The sequence below is a fragment of the Sphaerodactylus townsendi genome, linkage group LG08, assembly GCF_021028975.2.
Source record: "Sphaerodactylus townsendi isolate TG3544 linkage group LG08, MPM_Stown_v2.3, whole genome shotgun sequence".
NCBI lineage: Eukaryota > Metazoa > Chordata > Lepidosauria > Squamata > Sphaerodactylidae > Sphaerodactylus > Sphaerodactylus townsendi.
This window is the reverse complement of record NC_059432.1, coordinates 79894942-79911330: the sequence shown is the minus strand read 5'-3', so window position 1 is coordinate 79911330 and position 16389 is coordinate 79894942. Positions and strand designations below refer to the sequence as shown.

Here is a 16389-nt window from a genome sequence, read left to right as displayed (position 1 = left end):
GTGGAGAGAGAGGCACCTTGTCTCCAAAGCTCTTCTCTTTCTCCTCTCCAGACTTCATAGTATATGATTGTTCAGATAGCAGCTGAATACGAAATGGGATTTCAAGGATGCTGAATGCTCTAAATAAAACTGTCTGAGGATACACGGGGGAAAGATCGTCAGGGATAATATTTCCAGTATTTCTCTTTTATCGAGCCAGTGTGGTAGAGGATAGAATGGTGGACTGGGACTGAGACCAAGGTGCAAATCACCACCAAACTATGAATCTCATCACTTGATCTGGGGCCAGTGGCACACCCTCGGCCTCACCTCTCTCATGGGTGTCTAGAGTAAAAAAAGGGTGGGGGGGACAACCTTGGGTGCTGTCTTTTTTGTCTGTGAAGGAAAGTCAGGATAAAAATGTACTCATTTCTCTATTAAAATGTGGAATGGGAATTAATAAGATTGAGAGAAAAGAATGTGGTACTCACTTTCAATACAGTAGTTGATGCAGTTAATTGGTATGTTACAATCATGGCATATCTGCATTATTAACTAGGGATTTTGAGATTATTACTGATCTCTAAAACTAAGAATTCTGTTTGTGCAATCTGTGCTTATCCTTTCTTTGTAACCTGGACCATTTGAAGGAAAAAATTGAAAGACTTTTGCAGTTCTTAATGCTTTGATTCTTAGATACCTGGCTGGAATAATTTGTATGTAATAATGGAGCAATATAAATGTCTTTTTGCAGACTGAATGTGGATGTCAATTCACATCTAAACTGGAAGGAATGTTTAGAGATATGAGCATCTCAAATACAACAATGGATGAATTTAGGCAACATCTACAGGCTACAGGGGTAAGAAAGGAATAGATGGTTTTCTTTTGATTTGAAAGGTGTATCTTCCACGGAAGACAGAATCGTATGACACTTTAATTGTAGCTTTTACTCAGCTATTCTAATGTTTATTTCAAATATTAAACTTCTATTGTAGTAATAAGCTCAATCTTCTAAGCAATCACATTATCATATACAAAAAGTATTTAACACATAGGCAATACCCAGAGGCGGAGCTACCAGGAGCAGGTGGGGGGGTGTACATTGCACCAGGCATTCACCTGGGGGTGAAAACTTGCCCCTCCCGCCCGCCCCCGCGGCACCTCCCCCCCACACTTACCTTAATGAAACAGTTCAGGCTGGAGAAGCGGCCTGTTCCCTTCAGGCTGAAAATGGCCTGGTGGGAACTACACTTCCCAGGAGACTTTGCAAGCCCCAGGGTCTCATGGGAAATGTAGTTCCCACCAGGCCGTTTTCAGCCTGAAGGGAACAGGCCGCTTTTCTAGGCTGAACTAAGATAAGGGGGGCGGGGTGCACCAGGCGCACTCTGTCCCAACTACACCTCTGGCAGTACCAAAACGAGCAATGAATTATGTTTGCTATCTGTCTAGGATGAGTTGACGATGTGGTGTTAGAAGAGAGACAGTGGCTGGGGAGATGTTAACCAAAGTCTAGTGGGGATGTATTCAGGAGACATGTTTTTAGGCATGGACAATATTGAAGAGGGAGTGGGAAAGCTCTCAGGAGATGGCAGGTATGACTTTGGACATCAAATATATGAAGGGACACTGAGGATTCCTAGAGTTGCCACAGATCATGGCAGATGAAAAGGAATGGAAAACAAAAGTGTAAGGACAAAATCATCCAGTTGTTTTGTCCTACTTCAGATGTACAGAATTGCAAGTTAGGATGGTGTACTGGAGGGAAAAATGACTACACTGGGAGTGTGAGTTGAAGGTGAAAGTTGCCGGGTCTATATAAAAACTAACAACAAAACACTATACTAAAGGCTTCTCCTTAAAGCAAAAGGAAGCTTAATCACTCTGCTATTTTTCGTAATCAAAGAACCATTCAGAGGTCCTTCTCTTTCCCTCTAACTCAGATCTTGAAACCTCCGACTCTGGAGGGGAAAAGGAGTCCTAAAACTCATTGTGTAGTGCTGATAACAGCTATATCTCAAGACTCACTTGTTTGTTTCTGGGCTCCAGGACAGAGGGCATGGGGAAGACTTGAATTCTGCTTTAGGAATTAGTTGAGAGTAGACCTTAACAAGTAGAGCAAAAAGTGGTTAAGTGACCCAGATGGATTACATGCAGTTACTTCAGTATTTTATGGGGGAAATCCTTTAAAATATAGCATTCAAGATGGAGTAGATTGGTGGCCATTGGGTCTCATTGTAGATTTTGTAGTATCATTGGTTTGGGTAAGATTTGAAGGCGTCTAAACTAAATATACTAGCTGAACTATTTCACCACCAGATGGCACACACCTGCTTTTTGTGAGGCAGTCTAAATAATTGACTATTTGGCAGCATCTCAGGTGATCTGATGTTCCATTTAAAAGAGATGTTTTTCCTCTGTTGTAGGCTCTTAGCTTGTAGTTTGTGCATTTAAAAGACCCCTTCCAAGATCAACCGAGTTGCTCATGCATCACAGACTTATACAAAAGCATTATGGATTGAGAAACTCATAAAATATCTGCTGTCACTGCCATAAGCTCACCTGGCTATGGAGGATGGCCAAATTCTCTTGTCCTGGTTATCAGTAAAATTGTGCAGAGAGCAGTTAACATTGGCTAGCTTAAAGAGATGCACTCTAGGCAGATTAGGGTGGTTAAAATAATGTATTTATTGTTAAGCAGGGGGTGGAAAGAGAGAATATTAGAATATTAAAAAAATGTTTCTAAAGAAGGCTAAAACACCATATTAGTTCCTGCTTGTTGAAAATATGCGGTGCTGTTGCATACCTAGCGTTCTAGGAATCAAAGGCCATTTTCCAAAACTTGTCATAGGCCAGGAGGTAGGCTCACCTCAGTGTTTGCTTGGAATCCATGTCCATCCTGTATGTTAGGTACAGAAAAACGAACTCTAGTCAATTACAAGACAACACAATGCCTGTTTCCTTTGTTCCTGTAGGTCTCATTAGGTGGTGTTGATCTGACAGTGCGGGTTCTCACAACAGGCTACTGGCCTACTCAGTCAGCCACACCAAAGTGCAACATCCCCCCAGCCCCCAGACATGCTTTTGAAATATTTAGAAGGTAAGGAATGGTTTCTATGTATGGTTAGTGGCTTTAAAACATGCCACATGTGCTCCATGTCCAAAGATTCTCATCAAACACTACTCATGCAGACTCTCAGAATAATAGTTTGTCCTTTCTTTGGGGTGCCCCTGGGAGGACTTCTGAAATCCGAATGCAGAAACTCCTCCCAACCAGTGTTCCTACATTTTGCACTTAGCATGGAATTTTTTAAGATATTGAGAACTGAAATGCTCTCAACACTGGTGGAAAAATCGGTGGACCCCAAAACTGTCTGTGATCATTAACAGGGCATTCCTTAAGGTGGTGTGTACACAAGCCCAACCTTTGCTGCTTAGATAAACTAACAGTTCTGCTTTGTTTGTAATGTTAGCTTTATCACAAACTGATTATACTTTTTATGTGGATGTGTAAAAAGCTATTCTATGCACGTTTTAAAATATGAAGGATCAAATGGCCTTTCAATATCTTGGAATTGTTTTAGATTTTATTTAGCCAAACACAGTGGACGACAGCTGACACTCCAGCATCATATGGGATCAGCAGACCTCAATGCCACCTTCTATGGTCCTGTTAAAAAGGTAAATGATGTGTTCTTCGGCCGTTATGCAGAAGCAACTCGATTGCAAATATGTTTCCGTTCTGTGTGTACAAGTTAGTTGCATTTGTCATTTGTTCACTAAATTATTGAAGGGGTTGTATTTTAGGAGAGTTTTTATCATTATACAATGTCAGCCTGACCTACCTCACAGCGCTGTTAGGATATAAAGTATGGAAGAACGTTGTAAGCCGCTTTGGATTCCTTCCTCCCCGAGGGAGAACATTGGAGTATAAATAACATGAATAGAAATGGGCAGTATTGTAAAGTAAACCTTGTATCAAGCTGTAGGAGCCTCCGTTTGAACATTTACCTTTTGGAGTTCAGGCCCACGTGCATTTTTCAAAGCCCCCACCCCCAGTACCATTGTAGTGGCATAGGAGGTTAAGAGCAGCAGTGGCGTAGGAGGTTAAGAGCTCGTGTATCTAATCTGGAGGAACCGGGTTTGATTCCCCACTCAGCCGCCTGAGCTGTGGAGGCTTATCTGGGGAATTCAAATTAGCCTGTGCACTCCCACACACGCCAGCTGGGTGACCTTGGGCTAGTCACAGCTTCTCGGAGCTCTCTCAGCCCCACCTACCTCACAGGGTGTTTGTTGTGAGTGGGGAAGGGCAAGGAGATTGTAAGCCCCTTTGAGTCTCCTGCAGGAGAGAAAGGGGGGATATAAATCCAAACTCTTCTTCTTCTTCTAGTGTACTGTCTACAAAAACTGGGATCTCTGTAGGGCATTTGCTTCCTGCATCTATGTTCTGCTATGTTCTGCAGCTTTCACATTTGTACCATTAGTGGTAGTTCGAAATATGCCTCTTGGCTAATGTTGAAAGGGTAAATACTTGTGCCTCCTGTCTTTATCAGGATCTTTGTATCCTTGGGTCTTAGCAGAAACCTGCTTCATCTTGGGTACCCTCTGTTATAACAGAAGATTTTGTTATCACATGCTTATGGTTTGACTTTTTTTTTTCTGTGTTGAGACCAATTTATTTGATGCAGTCTTACTCGAAATTCTGTCATTTGTATCTTCATAGAATAATTTTTCAGATGGGTCATTAAAACAAGTAGGAACATGCTTGCCTTTAAAGCCAAAGGTAAATATAAAACTTTGGGAGAAGAAAATTGAGATTTCATAATTTAAAACAGATATAATTGTGTGCAGCCCCACCACAGCAGATTAGTCAGGCAACAATTTATGTTTTATGATAAGTACATAGGCAGTCTTAATCGGAGAGCAAAATATAATGTTCCCTGAATCATATTTGACTTTTTTCAAATTGAAACAGGAAGATGGCTCAGAGGTTGGTGTAGGAGGTGCCCAAGTAACTGGCTCCAACACACGGAAGCACATATTGCAAGTCTCCACTTTCCAGATGACAATACTAATGCTCTTTAACAACAGAGAAAAATATACTTTTGAGGTATGAATTGTAGCTTTCTGAGGTAACTGTGAAAATGCATCTTATATCTTGAATCTCTTCCCCATCTAATGGGGAATAATCAAACAGGACATTTCTTAACTTGGCAAACAGATTGATAATGCTTTGAGCATCCATGAATGTTATGGCCCCTCATTCAGGTCTATCAGTCCTTGCCAGTGAAAGTCTTGAGTGTCCAGAATTCACTGAATACTTAAAAGTATCTTGGGTTTTTTTGTCTGAGAATATTTTGCGTGTTGCAGATCTTTTTTTAAGGCAACAGATTTTTAGCCCTTTTTGTTTAACATGCTGAGAGCTCTGTTTTTCTTTTTAATACTTTGTAATATCTTCTGTGTGTTGTGTATTCATTTTTCCCTATAATTCTGCATTTGCTATGTAAATGAATGGAATGGAAAATAGATGCTTAGTTGTCAGAATAATTTGTGGGATGCTGTACTATTAAAGAGTAGCTTACATATGAGAAGTTACCTTATACCGAGACAGACCATTCATCTAGCAAGGCTGATGTTGTCTACTCTGACTGGCAGCAGTTGTCAGTAGTAGAGGTCGCTCACATCACCTACTGCCTGGTTCTTCTAACTGGAGATCTTGGGGAATAAGTCTTTTGCATTCCAAGCAGATGCCCTGACACTGACCCTTTATGGATATTTAATCCATTTGCTATTTCCAGTTACCATACTTGATTACTGTTGCATGTATCTGTTAATAAGGCATGTTGGCCGCAATTGCTTAAACAGTTGAAGAAACTTCACATTATGTTAACTAATCATGAAGAACATAGAGTCCTGCTGGATAAGGCTAATGGGACTCTTCTTGTGTTGGCTGGAGGGCCAACAAACAGGGCATCTAGGCCACTGCCTTCTCCCTCTGAGCATTGCTATTCAGAGGGTTGCCACTCTGTATATGAAGGCTCCCTTGGCAAGTAGCAATTGATGGATGTACTTTCCATTAAATCTGCCTTATCCTCTTTTAAAGGCATCTCTGTTCATGGACATCACTGTGTCCATTGGCAGTGAATTCCACTATTTATGTGCATAGGTATTTTCATTTGTATGATCTGGGTGTCCTTGAGTACTAGTGTTATGGAAGAGCGAGAAAAAGCTCCCTCTATCTCATTCTTTCACCCTGTATATAATGTTATCAATCTCTATCATGTCCCCTTCCCAGTTGGCCTACTCCCAGATTTCCCTACCTTTCCTCATGCAACCTCTTAATCACCTCGGTTGCCCTCGTCTGTGTTTCTTCTGGTTTTTCAATAACTTTTTTGTGATATGGTGACCAGAGCTGCACCCAGTATTCCAAACGAGGCTGCACCGCATACAAGGGCATTGCAATATTGATTGTTTTATTTTAAGTACATTAAACAATGAAACGTACCGCACTCAATGCCTGCAGTGAAGCATCTTTGTTTTTAATCTGATCATACAGTGCATTTCATAATTGCTTCAGGGTTATTTTATGAGTGAAATTATTTATCTATTAGGGCATGTATGGAATGAAGCATTCTGAAATATAAGGGATACCAAACTGACTATTTTCTTTTTATAACCAGTTTTCCACATTTTAAAAAAATAGATGATTTTCAGGTTTGAGAAGAAGAGAATTTCACTGCCCCCTTCTAATGTGAGAAGTATTTTCAAAACAAGCTTAGGAGATTCTCATCAAAGGGACATCAGTAACATATAAAGACTTCTTAACATCCTTTGGGTGTTTTTTCACTGTTTATCATTTGAAGATTCTGCTTTCAAAACTCTAGAAAGGTTACCATGTTTACTTACCTTTTCCTTGTTCTGTATCTAACCTTGCAACCATGTTGATTTGAAATAAAACACCTTTGTACATGTTTCCAAGCATCTGTCATAAGTTTACATCTTCTTCCAAGAGTTTTCTGAACTTCTGAAATGTCAAAAAATAAACTGGTTTGAGTGGAGAGGAAATAAACTGTTCAGATTTTGGTGAACCTTTTTTTCGGCCACATAAACAAGTGTCCTGTCTTTAATGTAGGAAATACAACAGGAGACAGATATCCCCGAAAGAGAGCTTGTACGAGCGTTACAGTCCCTTGCATGTGGAAAACCAACACAGCGGGTTCTCACAAAAGAACCCAAATCAAAAGAAATAGAAAACGGACATATATTTACAGTGAATGACCAATTCACGTCCAAACTGCACAGAGTCAAGATTCAGACAGGTATGTTTTCATCCGAAGTCATTGTTCCCAGGTTATGCATTTAACCTTCTAAAATGCTGAGTTTGCACCATAGCTGATGTCTCATCTGGCCACCACCCATTCTTAGGGTTGTCTGCATGGAATATGACTTTCCAGATGACTTTGCCTCCTTTTTAGCTAGCTGACATCCGGAAGTTTCACCTTCCTTTTGTAATCGTGAGAAGGAGAATGGGTATAGCGACCTATGGAAATATGGTGCATTCGCTTTTAACCCCTGTCCATGCAACTGTTTTATCTTAATCCCTACAGCCTTGATTAAATTCAGCTTTGAAAAATAAACAGCTAAATCAATTATCAATGATATATAAGTTTTCACAAAATAAAAAGTTTCAGTGGATTAAATGGATTAAGAGTGAGCTGTGTAGATAAATGGTAATTAAGCAAAAGAGGCAGTTACGGAACAGATACATGCAACTACAAAAAACAGTTGGTGGCCAAAAATGCTATGATTTTAGGCTTCTGTGGACCTGGTTTTTGTGAGTTGCCTGTTTAAGCGTGTGAAACCCTTGTTTTAATTCTTCCAGTTCTACTTTATCATACCATAATGAATGAGTGAATATGAACAGCCCTATATTAAACAAATCTGGAGTTTTGTACGGAAGCAGCCTCTAAATCTTCTTTACTCCATTCCAAAGCAATAAGCCCTACAAGAAACAGAAGCCTATTAAAAATCCTAAATTAAAATTACTATATTACTAAATGTTCCAAATCTTTATTTATTTTATCTGTGCTTCTTGCTGTAGCCACTTCTAAGAAAAAAAGTTTCTAACTTATTTTCAGGTAACGAAAAGATAAATAAAAAGATTTTTCTGATTTCAGTTGCTGCCAAACAAGGAGAATCAGATCCAGAAAGAAAAGAAACAAGACAGAAAGTAGATGACGACAGAAAACATGAGATAGAGGCTGCTATAGTGCGGATAATGAAATCTAGGAAGAAGATGCAGCATAATGTGCTAGTAGCAGAGGTAAATATGCTAACTGGATAGCAGGAGAGAGCAGAGTATCTGTTTGCATGGGATTTCTTTGAATTTTTTGTTTTACACTCTTAATTGGGATTTCTGGGAGCATAATGCTGTGAGGGAAGAGTCTTGAACAGAATTCTTTACACATTTAGCAGAATGTGGTTCTTAGGATTCTTTGTGGGACTTAAGGAGAATTTAGCTGAAATAAAGTCAGTATATGGTTTTTGTCATGTGTTTATAACAAAAAAAAAGGACCACCTCAGTGTCACTAGAACCTTAAAGAAAGGGGAGTTTGGAGAGAGGCTAAATGTATTAACTATTCTATATCAGGAGCCTAACATGAACCTAAGCTATGCTTCTAAAAATGCAGTGAAAACAAACCGATGATTTATTTTTTGTGTGATTCTTTCTTACCCAATATAAAGTTTTTTAAGAAGTAAAAAAAATACCGCAGCATTAATTCACACTATGCAATATAACAACTAACATAAAGTCATATACATTCCAACTAATATAGGGTCTTAGCACATAATTTCATATTGTACCGTATATACTCGTGTATAAGTCGACCCGCATATAAGTTGAGGCACCTAATTTTACCACAAAAAAACTGGGAAAACTTATTGACTCGTGTATAAGTCGAGGGTGGGAAATGCATCAGCTACTGGTAAATTTCAAAAATAAAAATAGATACCAATAAAATTACATTAATTGAGGCATCAGTAGGTTAAATATTTTTGAATATTTATTTCAAAGAAAAACAGTAAACTAGCTCTGTAAGTGAAAAAGAGGGTCAACAAGAACAATATGGTATCAACAATAACTTAAAAAGTACAAAAACCTTAGCTTTTTTGTAAGGGAGGGTTTTAAGCAATGGATCTTACAATAAAAAGAAGAAGAAGAGGAAGAGTTTGGATTTACATCCCCCCCTTTCTCTCCTGTAGGAGACTCAAAGGGGCTTACAATCTCCTTGCCCTTCCCCCCTCACAACAAACACCCTGTGAGGTGGGTGGGGCTGAGAGAGCTCCGAAAAGCTGTGACTAGCCCAAGGTCACCCAGCTGGCGTGTGTGGGAGTGCTCAGGCTAATCTGAATTCTCCAGATAAGCCTCCACAGCTCAAGCGGCAGAGCTGGGAATCAAACCCGGTTCCTCCAGATCAGAGTGCACCTGGAATGAACATGCCTGTTCACTGTGACTCAAAACTATCCTGCTTTTTAAAAGAATAGTTCCTTATTTTTAGTGTACATATTTTTAAAATTGCACATGGCAGGTGTCATTTTAGAAGGGACATTCACACAACCTGTCAGAGGAGGAATGTTTATGTTAGCAGTACCAACATTTCAGAGTATTTTTAGGAGACCCTCCTGATGATACCACCCAAGTTTGGTGAAATTTGGTTCAAGTGGTCCAAAGTTATGGACCCTCAAAATCAGTAATGGCGAACCTTTGGCACTCCAGATGTTATGGACTACAATTCCCATCAGTCCCTGCCAGCATGGACCAAACCAAACTTTACCAAACTTTACCAAACTTGGCTGGTATCATCAGGAGTGTCACCTGATGATATGCTGAAATTTTGGTGCCGCTACACTAAAAACTGCGCCCCTTGGCGGCCGACAAAGTAAAAACCCTAAAATATTTTTTTAAATACAGCTGACTCGTGTATTAGTCGAGGGTGGCTTTTTCAGCACAAAAAATGTGCTGAAAAACTCGACTTATACACGAATGTATACGGTATATTTCATACATAACCATAACAAATTATAATCAATGGAACTCCTTTTTGTATAGATTGTCTCTTGAATTATACCAGCATAAATGTCATAGTAGAGAGTCCTTGTAGATTCAAGTAGAATATCCTTATTAAATTCACCATAGATGAAATCAGCTCAGAAAAATGCCATGAATTATGAGGGTGCTTTCTTCTTAAGGATGTGTAAGTTATGAGATAAGGCTTCTGGGCTTTCAAGGCTATTAATGAAAGCTTGCTTCCATTTAATGAGGTAAAATGCTGAAAAAGCCACAGAGCTCATTCTGACAGTCTTACGCTGAAGTAACTCTGTAGCCGTGTGCAAGCCGAAAGATTTCATCTTTTAGACTAGCGAACAAGGAAGTGGGTTTGCAAGAAACAAGATTCTGGAAAATCCAGTTTCATTCAACTCTTCATCAGTCTTGATATCTACAAAATAATTACAATGAATATAACGATATATAAATCTTGCTCAAAATTAGGCTTGTCAGAAAAGGAAGCAAAAATTTACCATAGTAAAAAGTAGTATATAAAGAGTTCAAGATGTCTGCTAAAATAGTACATAGAACACTCTCAATCACAATAGCATAACTCAGGCGAATTAGTTCTTATGCTGCATAGCATGAATTAATACTTCTGTATTTTTGTTCATTCTTTAAAAACTTTATATTATATTGAGTAAGAATCATATATAAAAGAAATTGTTGGTTTATTTTCATTGCATTTTTAGAAGCAGCTTAGACTTACTTTAGGCTCCCAATATAGAACAGCTAACGTGTTTTAACCAACATTTCTCAGAACTTCCTTAATGGTACATCAAAATCTCTGCAAAATAGAAGTTACGTTTTTATTTTAAAAATGTGTATTTTACTTGTCTCCTCAAAAGGGACCCAAATTATATTCTAATTTTAGGCTAGTCCTGGCGACAGTGGCTGGCTCATGTGAAGGCAAAGGCTGCAAGCCATGGAATAAGAGTTCATGCCCTTGGCCATGCCCAGCACTTACACCCACTGACGAGGAGAGAAAAAAAAATACAGCTGAGATGGTATACAGCTGGCAAGATGGTTCCCAATAACTGTTCTCCCTGCCCTGCCTCCAGAAGCCTCTTTATATAGAGAGAAGAATTTGATAAAGCCACTCTGTCTCCCAGTGTTCATAATTTCTGTAATTCTTCAGAGGACACAGCTCTACAAACTACAGTTCTTTGTCACTTCAATTTATCATTCATACAAGATATAAGCTGCAGTTCTTTTGTATGTGAAGCTTTCAAATCTCAGCAGTAACCACATGTCTCATTCAGCAGTAACCTCATGCTGCTCACGGAATGTGATTAATCTGTCAGTCCCATAACACTTGTTGAAGTGTTAATTCACCACATAACCATTTTGCCGAACAGAGATGATGGCTTGCCAAATCCAACCTGAGCACGCTTTGGTGGTTTTGAGTCTTCTTTGTGTGCTCTTGAAAAGTAGATCACATCCTGTCAGAACATGAAAACCCTAGTTCTTATATTAATAACAATTTGTCACAGTTGAGGACTCTGTCTGAAACAAGAGTGAAGGGACCAGACATTTGTGAGCTAGACTTGCCATCAGGGAGTATTTGCTCCATGTTCATGTCAGTTAATCACCTGAATCATCTCAAAGAACCAGAGAACCAAGTTAACAGGATTGTTTTTAAAACAGTTTCAGTTATGTCATGGAAGTTAATTGACTGCTGCTAAACTTGGAGGACAGGGGAGGGAAGGCTGCATGGTATAGCCTGATCTCATCAGAGCTTGAAAACTAACCATGGTCAGTACTTGGAAGGGAGACCACCAAGGAAGACTCGGCAGAGGGAGGCAATGGCAAACCACCCCTGCTTGCCACTTGCCTTGAAAGCTTCTTGCTGGGGTTGCCAAAAGTTGGCTGTGACTTCATGCACACATGCAAACTTGGAGGGTGCCATTTGTACATCATGTTTTTGATGCATCTATGGCTTGGAAGGCATACTAGTACTGTTCACTTTCATTTTGCTTGAATAGAAAAACTTCAAAGTTTAGTCAGCTGTGTATTTTGCTACTGACTTTACCATTTTTCTTATGTTCCAGGTAACTCAGCAACTGAAGGCACGATTCCTACCAAGTCCAGTTGTTATTAAAAAACGTATTGAAGGACTTATTGAGCGAGAATATTTGGCACGAACACCTGAGGACCGCAAAGTATACACTTACGTAGCATAAAATGTGTTCCACAGATATGATTTATTCTTGGACTATATTCTTCGCATGAACTGGGAAGTTCTTTTAAATCATTAAATATTAAGACGACCATCTCTTCTATTAAATTACAATACATGTTCTAGACCATTCAGATCAAGCTTTTGCTCCTTTGGAGAGTTTTCAACATCAGATTGATTGAGCTTCAAGCTTCTCAGCGTTTATCCTTATAGAGATCATCCTTACAGTTCCTCGGGAAAATGTGAATGTGCCGCGTTTTTGTTTTCAATACTGTATGAAAACAGGGAAAAAAAATAAAAACAAATTTAGAAAATACAGCTCATTAAAAATAAAATTGTTGGAATTTCATTTCCCCAGATCTTCAGTGTTGATGTAAATGTGTTTTCTGTAGTGTTGCTTAGCACTTTGTGCATTGTATACGTTGGGTTACAAAAGAAACACAGCTGGTAAGACCGAATTCCCAGTACTACTGCTCTGCTTTGGACATTTCTTTAGAGACATGTTTAGTTTAAACATTTGACAAATTTATCAAGACCTGAGAACATGGTTTTAGCATGCTTTACTTCTTCACCTGCACTCTCACCCATATTCCAGCGAATACTATGATCAGGAATCTTTTTTGGGCACAGTTATGGGCTGTAACATTTGGCCTTCCCTCTTGTAAGTTTAAGTTTTCCAAATTAAGTTATACATGGATTAGGTTTGCTCTGGTTCCTTCATAGAAGAAATGGAAAAAAAATCAGTTGTGTATAAACTGTATGATACTTTTTGCTGTTGTACTCACTGCTCATAGTGGATTGTACAGAGCGATGTTTTTATTTCACTCAATGTAGACAACAAATTTAAAATAAATGGATTTAGTGAACACAGAGCATTAATTCCAATGTGTTCGAGCACAGGGATGGCAGTTGGTTAAATTAAAGACTGTCCCTTGGAGAAGTGCATCAGCCTACTACACTCTATTCCTGAGGTACAGGGGGTTTGTGGCTTTTTTGATTTCCCACTTTTGAGAAGGTTCAAGTGAAGCCATTGTGCACTATTAATTTACTGTTTTAAAATGAAATCTTAAAAATGCAATAAATATTGTTAACTTTGATCTTAATGACATCTCCAGTTCTTACAGCAAATGTGTTTTTCCCTCTCAGGGTGGTTCATCAGGAAGCTGCAAAATCTGATTGCTCAAATGCTTTCCAGACAAGAATTATTCCATAGTGAAGAATATGCATTGTACTAGCTTTATTATACTGTATATACCAAAATAAAACAGCATTTATGTAGTCCGTGAGCTACAAAACTAATTACTTTTTTTTTCCACCAGGGAATTCAGGTTAGATTTTGTTTTTCATCGGACTCCTCCAATAATAATTGTGATTTGACTACAGATATTGTAAATAGTGGTGGTGCCGCTGGCAGAATAACTTCAACATAACTTGAGAAAGGATCACCTTAGAATTTTCTTATGCAGCAGGGTATATCTAACTGTTTCTTTTGTGGCACTTATAACTTATTTAAAGCCCTTATATAAAGCAGTGGTGCGACCGCACTTGGAGTACTGTGTTCAGTTCTGGTCGCCACATCTCAAAAAGGATATCGAAGAGATAGAAAAAGTGCAGAGAAGGGCAACGAGGATGATTGAGGGACTGGAGCACCTTCCTTATGAGGAGAGGCTGCAGCGTTTGGGACTCTTTAGTTTGGAGAGGAGACGTCTGAGGGGGGATATGATTGAAGTCTATAAAATTATGTATGGGGTAGAAAATGTTGACAGAAATTTTTCTCTCTTTCTCACAATACTAGAACCAGGGGGCATCCATTGAAAATGCTGGGGGGAAGAATTAGGACTAATAAAAGGAAACACTTCTTCACGCAACGTGTGATTGGTGTTTGGAATATGCTGCCACAGGAGGTGGTGATGGCCACTAACCTGGATAGCTTTAAAAGGGGCTTGGACAGATTTATGGAGAAGTCAATTTATGGCTACCAATCTTGATCCTCTTTGATCTGAGATTGCAAATGCCTTAACAGTCCAGGTGCTCGGGAGCAACAGCCGCAGAAGGCCATTGCTTTCACATCCTGCATGTGATCTCCCAATGGCACCTGGTGGGCCACTGCGAGTAGCAGAGAGCTGGACTAGATGGACTCTGGTCTGATCCAGCTGGCTTGTTCTTATGTTCTTATTTATAACTATATTTAAATTTGTCATTTCCAGTTGGTTTGAAGCATAAAGGATTTCTGATTTTGTAGGGAATCGAGATTTAAATCCTCCTGTGCCTAATATTTGTTTGACTGCTGTAAAAAGTCTGCTACTTTGAAACATTCTTGAGCATATCTAGCAGTGCACATCACTGTTTGAATGTTCTGTTCAGTTCCGGTACAGGAGAAACAAGGTAAATAACATGTCCATTCAGGAACATGTCACAGGTAGTTGCTGCAATATATTTGTATGTATGCATTCATGAATATGTAAAAATGTCTGGTTAGTACAACAATATTATTGGGGGGGGGGGCGTGTTCTTCTCTAACCGAAATCAGTACTGTTGTGTCTGAAGGATTTATTGTGGCTTAAGTTTTCATGAGATCTTGTAACCCACACTCAAGCAAGTAAGTTATCAAACTGCAAAAAAGAATACCAACATTGCAATGATCATAAAACAGTACACATTCTAAACATGAACTCTCAGCAGTAAAAAAAGTAGTAACTAAAATCTAAGTATGAATAATATATAAAACAACATTATTTAAAAATTACAGTATAAAATCTATAATAACCACAACTTTGTGCTGTCACACACTTGGGTCGAAACACTGCATATTCTGCATGGGGAGAATAACTGGGGGGGGGGGTCCAATATCAAGGGACCATAATAAAGGCAACTCCATTCTTTGGGGTCATTTCCCTCACTTCATAAGATAGGGGTGGTACAGAACAAAGATTCTGATTGCATATGCTCACATGGCAATCCATTAGGTACTATGTTCTTACGATGTTCAGTGCTTTAAAGGTAATAGCCAGCACTTTGACTTAAGCACAGAAAATCAGTGGCAAGCGCGGCTCAAGTATGGAGGCCCAAGTCACAAATGAGTTCAGGCTGGCATTTTTCCATCTACGCCAGGTCAGGCAATTGGCACCCTATCTGTCTCACCCTGACCTAGCCACAGTGACCCTGCAATGGTCACCTCTAGGTTGGATTACTGTAACTCGCTCTACACAGGGCTACCCTTGGGCCTGATCCGAAAACTCCAGCTGGTGCAAAATGTGGCAGAATGGGTCCAGTGCTGTACTAGCTGCATTGGCTCCAGGTGAAGTACCAGGTCAGGTTCGAGGTTGTAGTACTGACATTTAAAGCTCTAAATGGTCTAAGATTGCCTTTAGATATTCCCCTTCCCCCAAAGAGTACTACACTCTATGAATGACAACTTACTTGATCATACTTACTTGTGATTTCCTACTCCAAAAAGCATGCAGCTGTTCTCAACTAGGGCCATAGCCTTCTTGGTTCTGGCCCCAGCCTGGTGGAACACTTTGTCCAATGAGACCGGGGCTGTGCAGGACCTATTTCAATTCTGCAGGGCCTGTAAGAGAGGGCTGTTTTGCCAGACTTATAGTTGTGGGCAACAGTGGGGTCTCTTCCATTTTGGCTGGCCTCCTTTCCCCTCTGTTTTGTAGTGTGGATTAGGGTAGCCGAGAGGGATGATTTTACTTTACTTCATTTTAATTACCCCACTCTGTTTGGATCTTTTAAGGCATCATTATATTGTAAATGTTTATATTGTATATGTTTTTACTGAAATGAATGGAAGTAGCATTTTCTCCTGACGTTTCACCTGCCTCTGTGGCTGGCATCTTCAGAAGAAGAGTTAGGTTGTGCGTGTCTGACTTAATTAATGGCCTCCAAAATGTTCTGACCTATTATTAACAGCCTTGCTCAGGTCTTGTAAACTGTGGGCCGTGGCTTCCTTTATTAAGTCATCTAATAGATTAGTATCTCTTTAGTCTTTGAAAAGAAAGATGAGCATAAAAGACCAAATCTAGTAAGGGGGATGGTGGAAGAAACTAGAGTACTTCGTAAATTGATTATTCTAGGTTACAGTTATTGGTTAAAATATCTCTTCATTCTAAAACTA

At 39.4% G+C, this 16389-nt stretch overlaps 1 protein-coding gene across 1 annotated transcript in view; it reads left to right on the top strand.

The window, feature by feature from the left end:
• Window positions 1-13369, top strand: part of CUL3 (cullin 3) — a 60062-nt gene extending 46693 nt beyond the window's left edge. The window contains exons 10-16 of the mRNA XM_048505623.1: window positions 734-841; window positions 2955-3079; window positions 3564-3660; window positions 4955-5089; window positions 7112-7298; window positions 8157-8302; window positions 12139-13369. Coding sequence (XP_048361580.1) covers window positions 734-841; window positions 2955-3079; window positions 3564-3660; window positions 4955-5089; window positions 7112-7298; window positions 8157-8302; window positions 12139-12270 — 930 coding nt within the window. The 3' untranslated portion in view covers window positions 12271-13369. The remainder of the gene's footprint in view (window positions 1-733; window positions 842-2954; window positions 3080-3563; window positions 3661-4954; window positions 5090-7111; window positions 7299-8156; window positions 8303-12138) is intronic.
• The last annotated feature ends 3020 nt before the right edge of the window (window positions 13370-16389 follow it).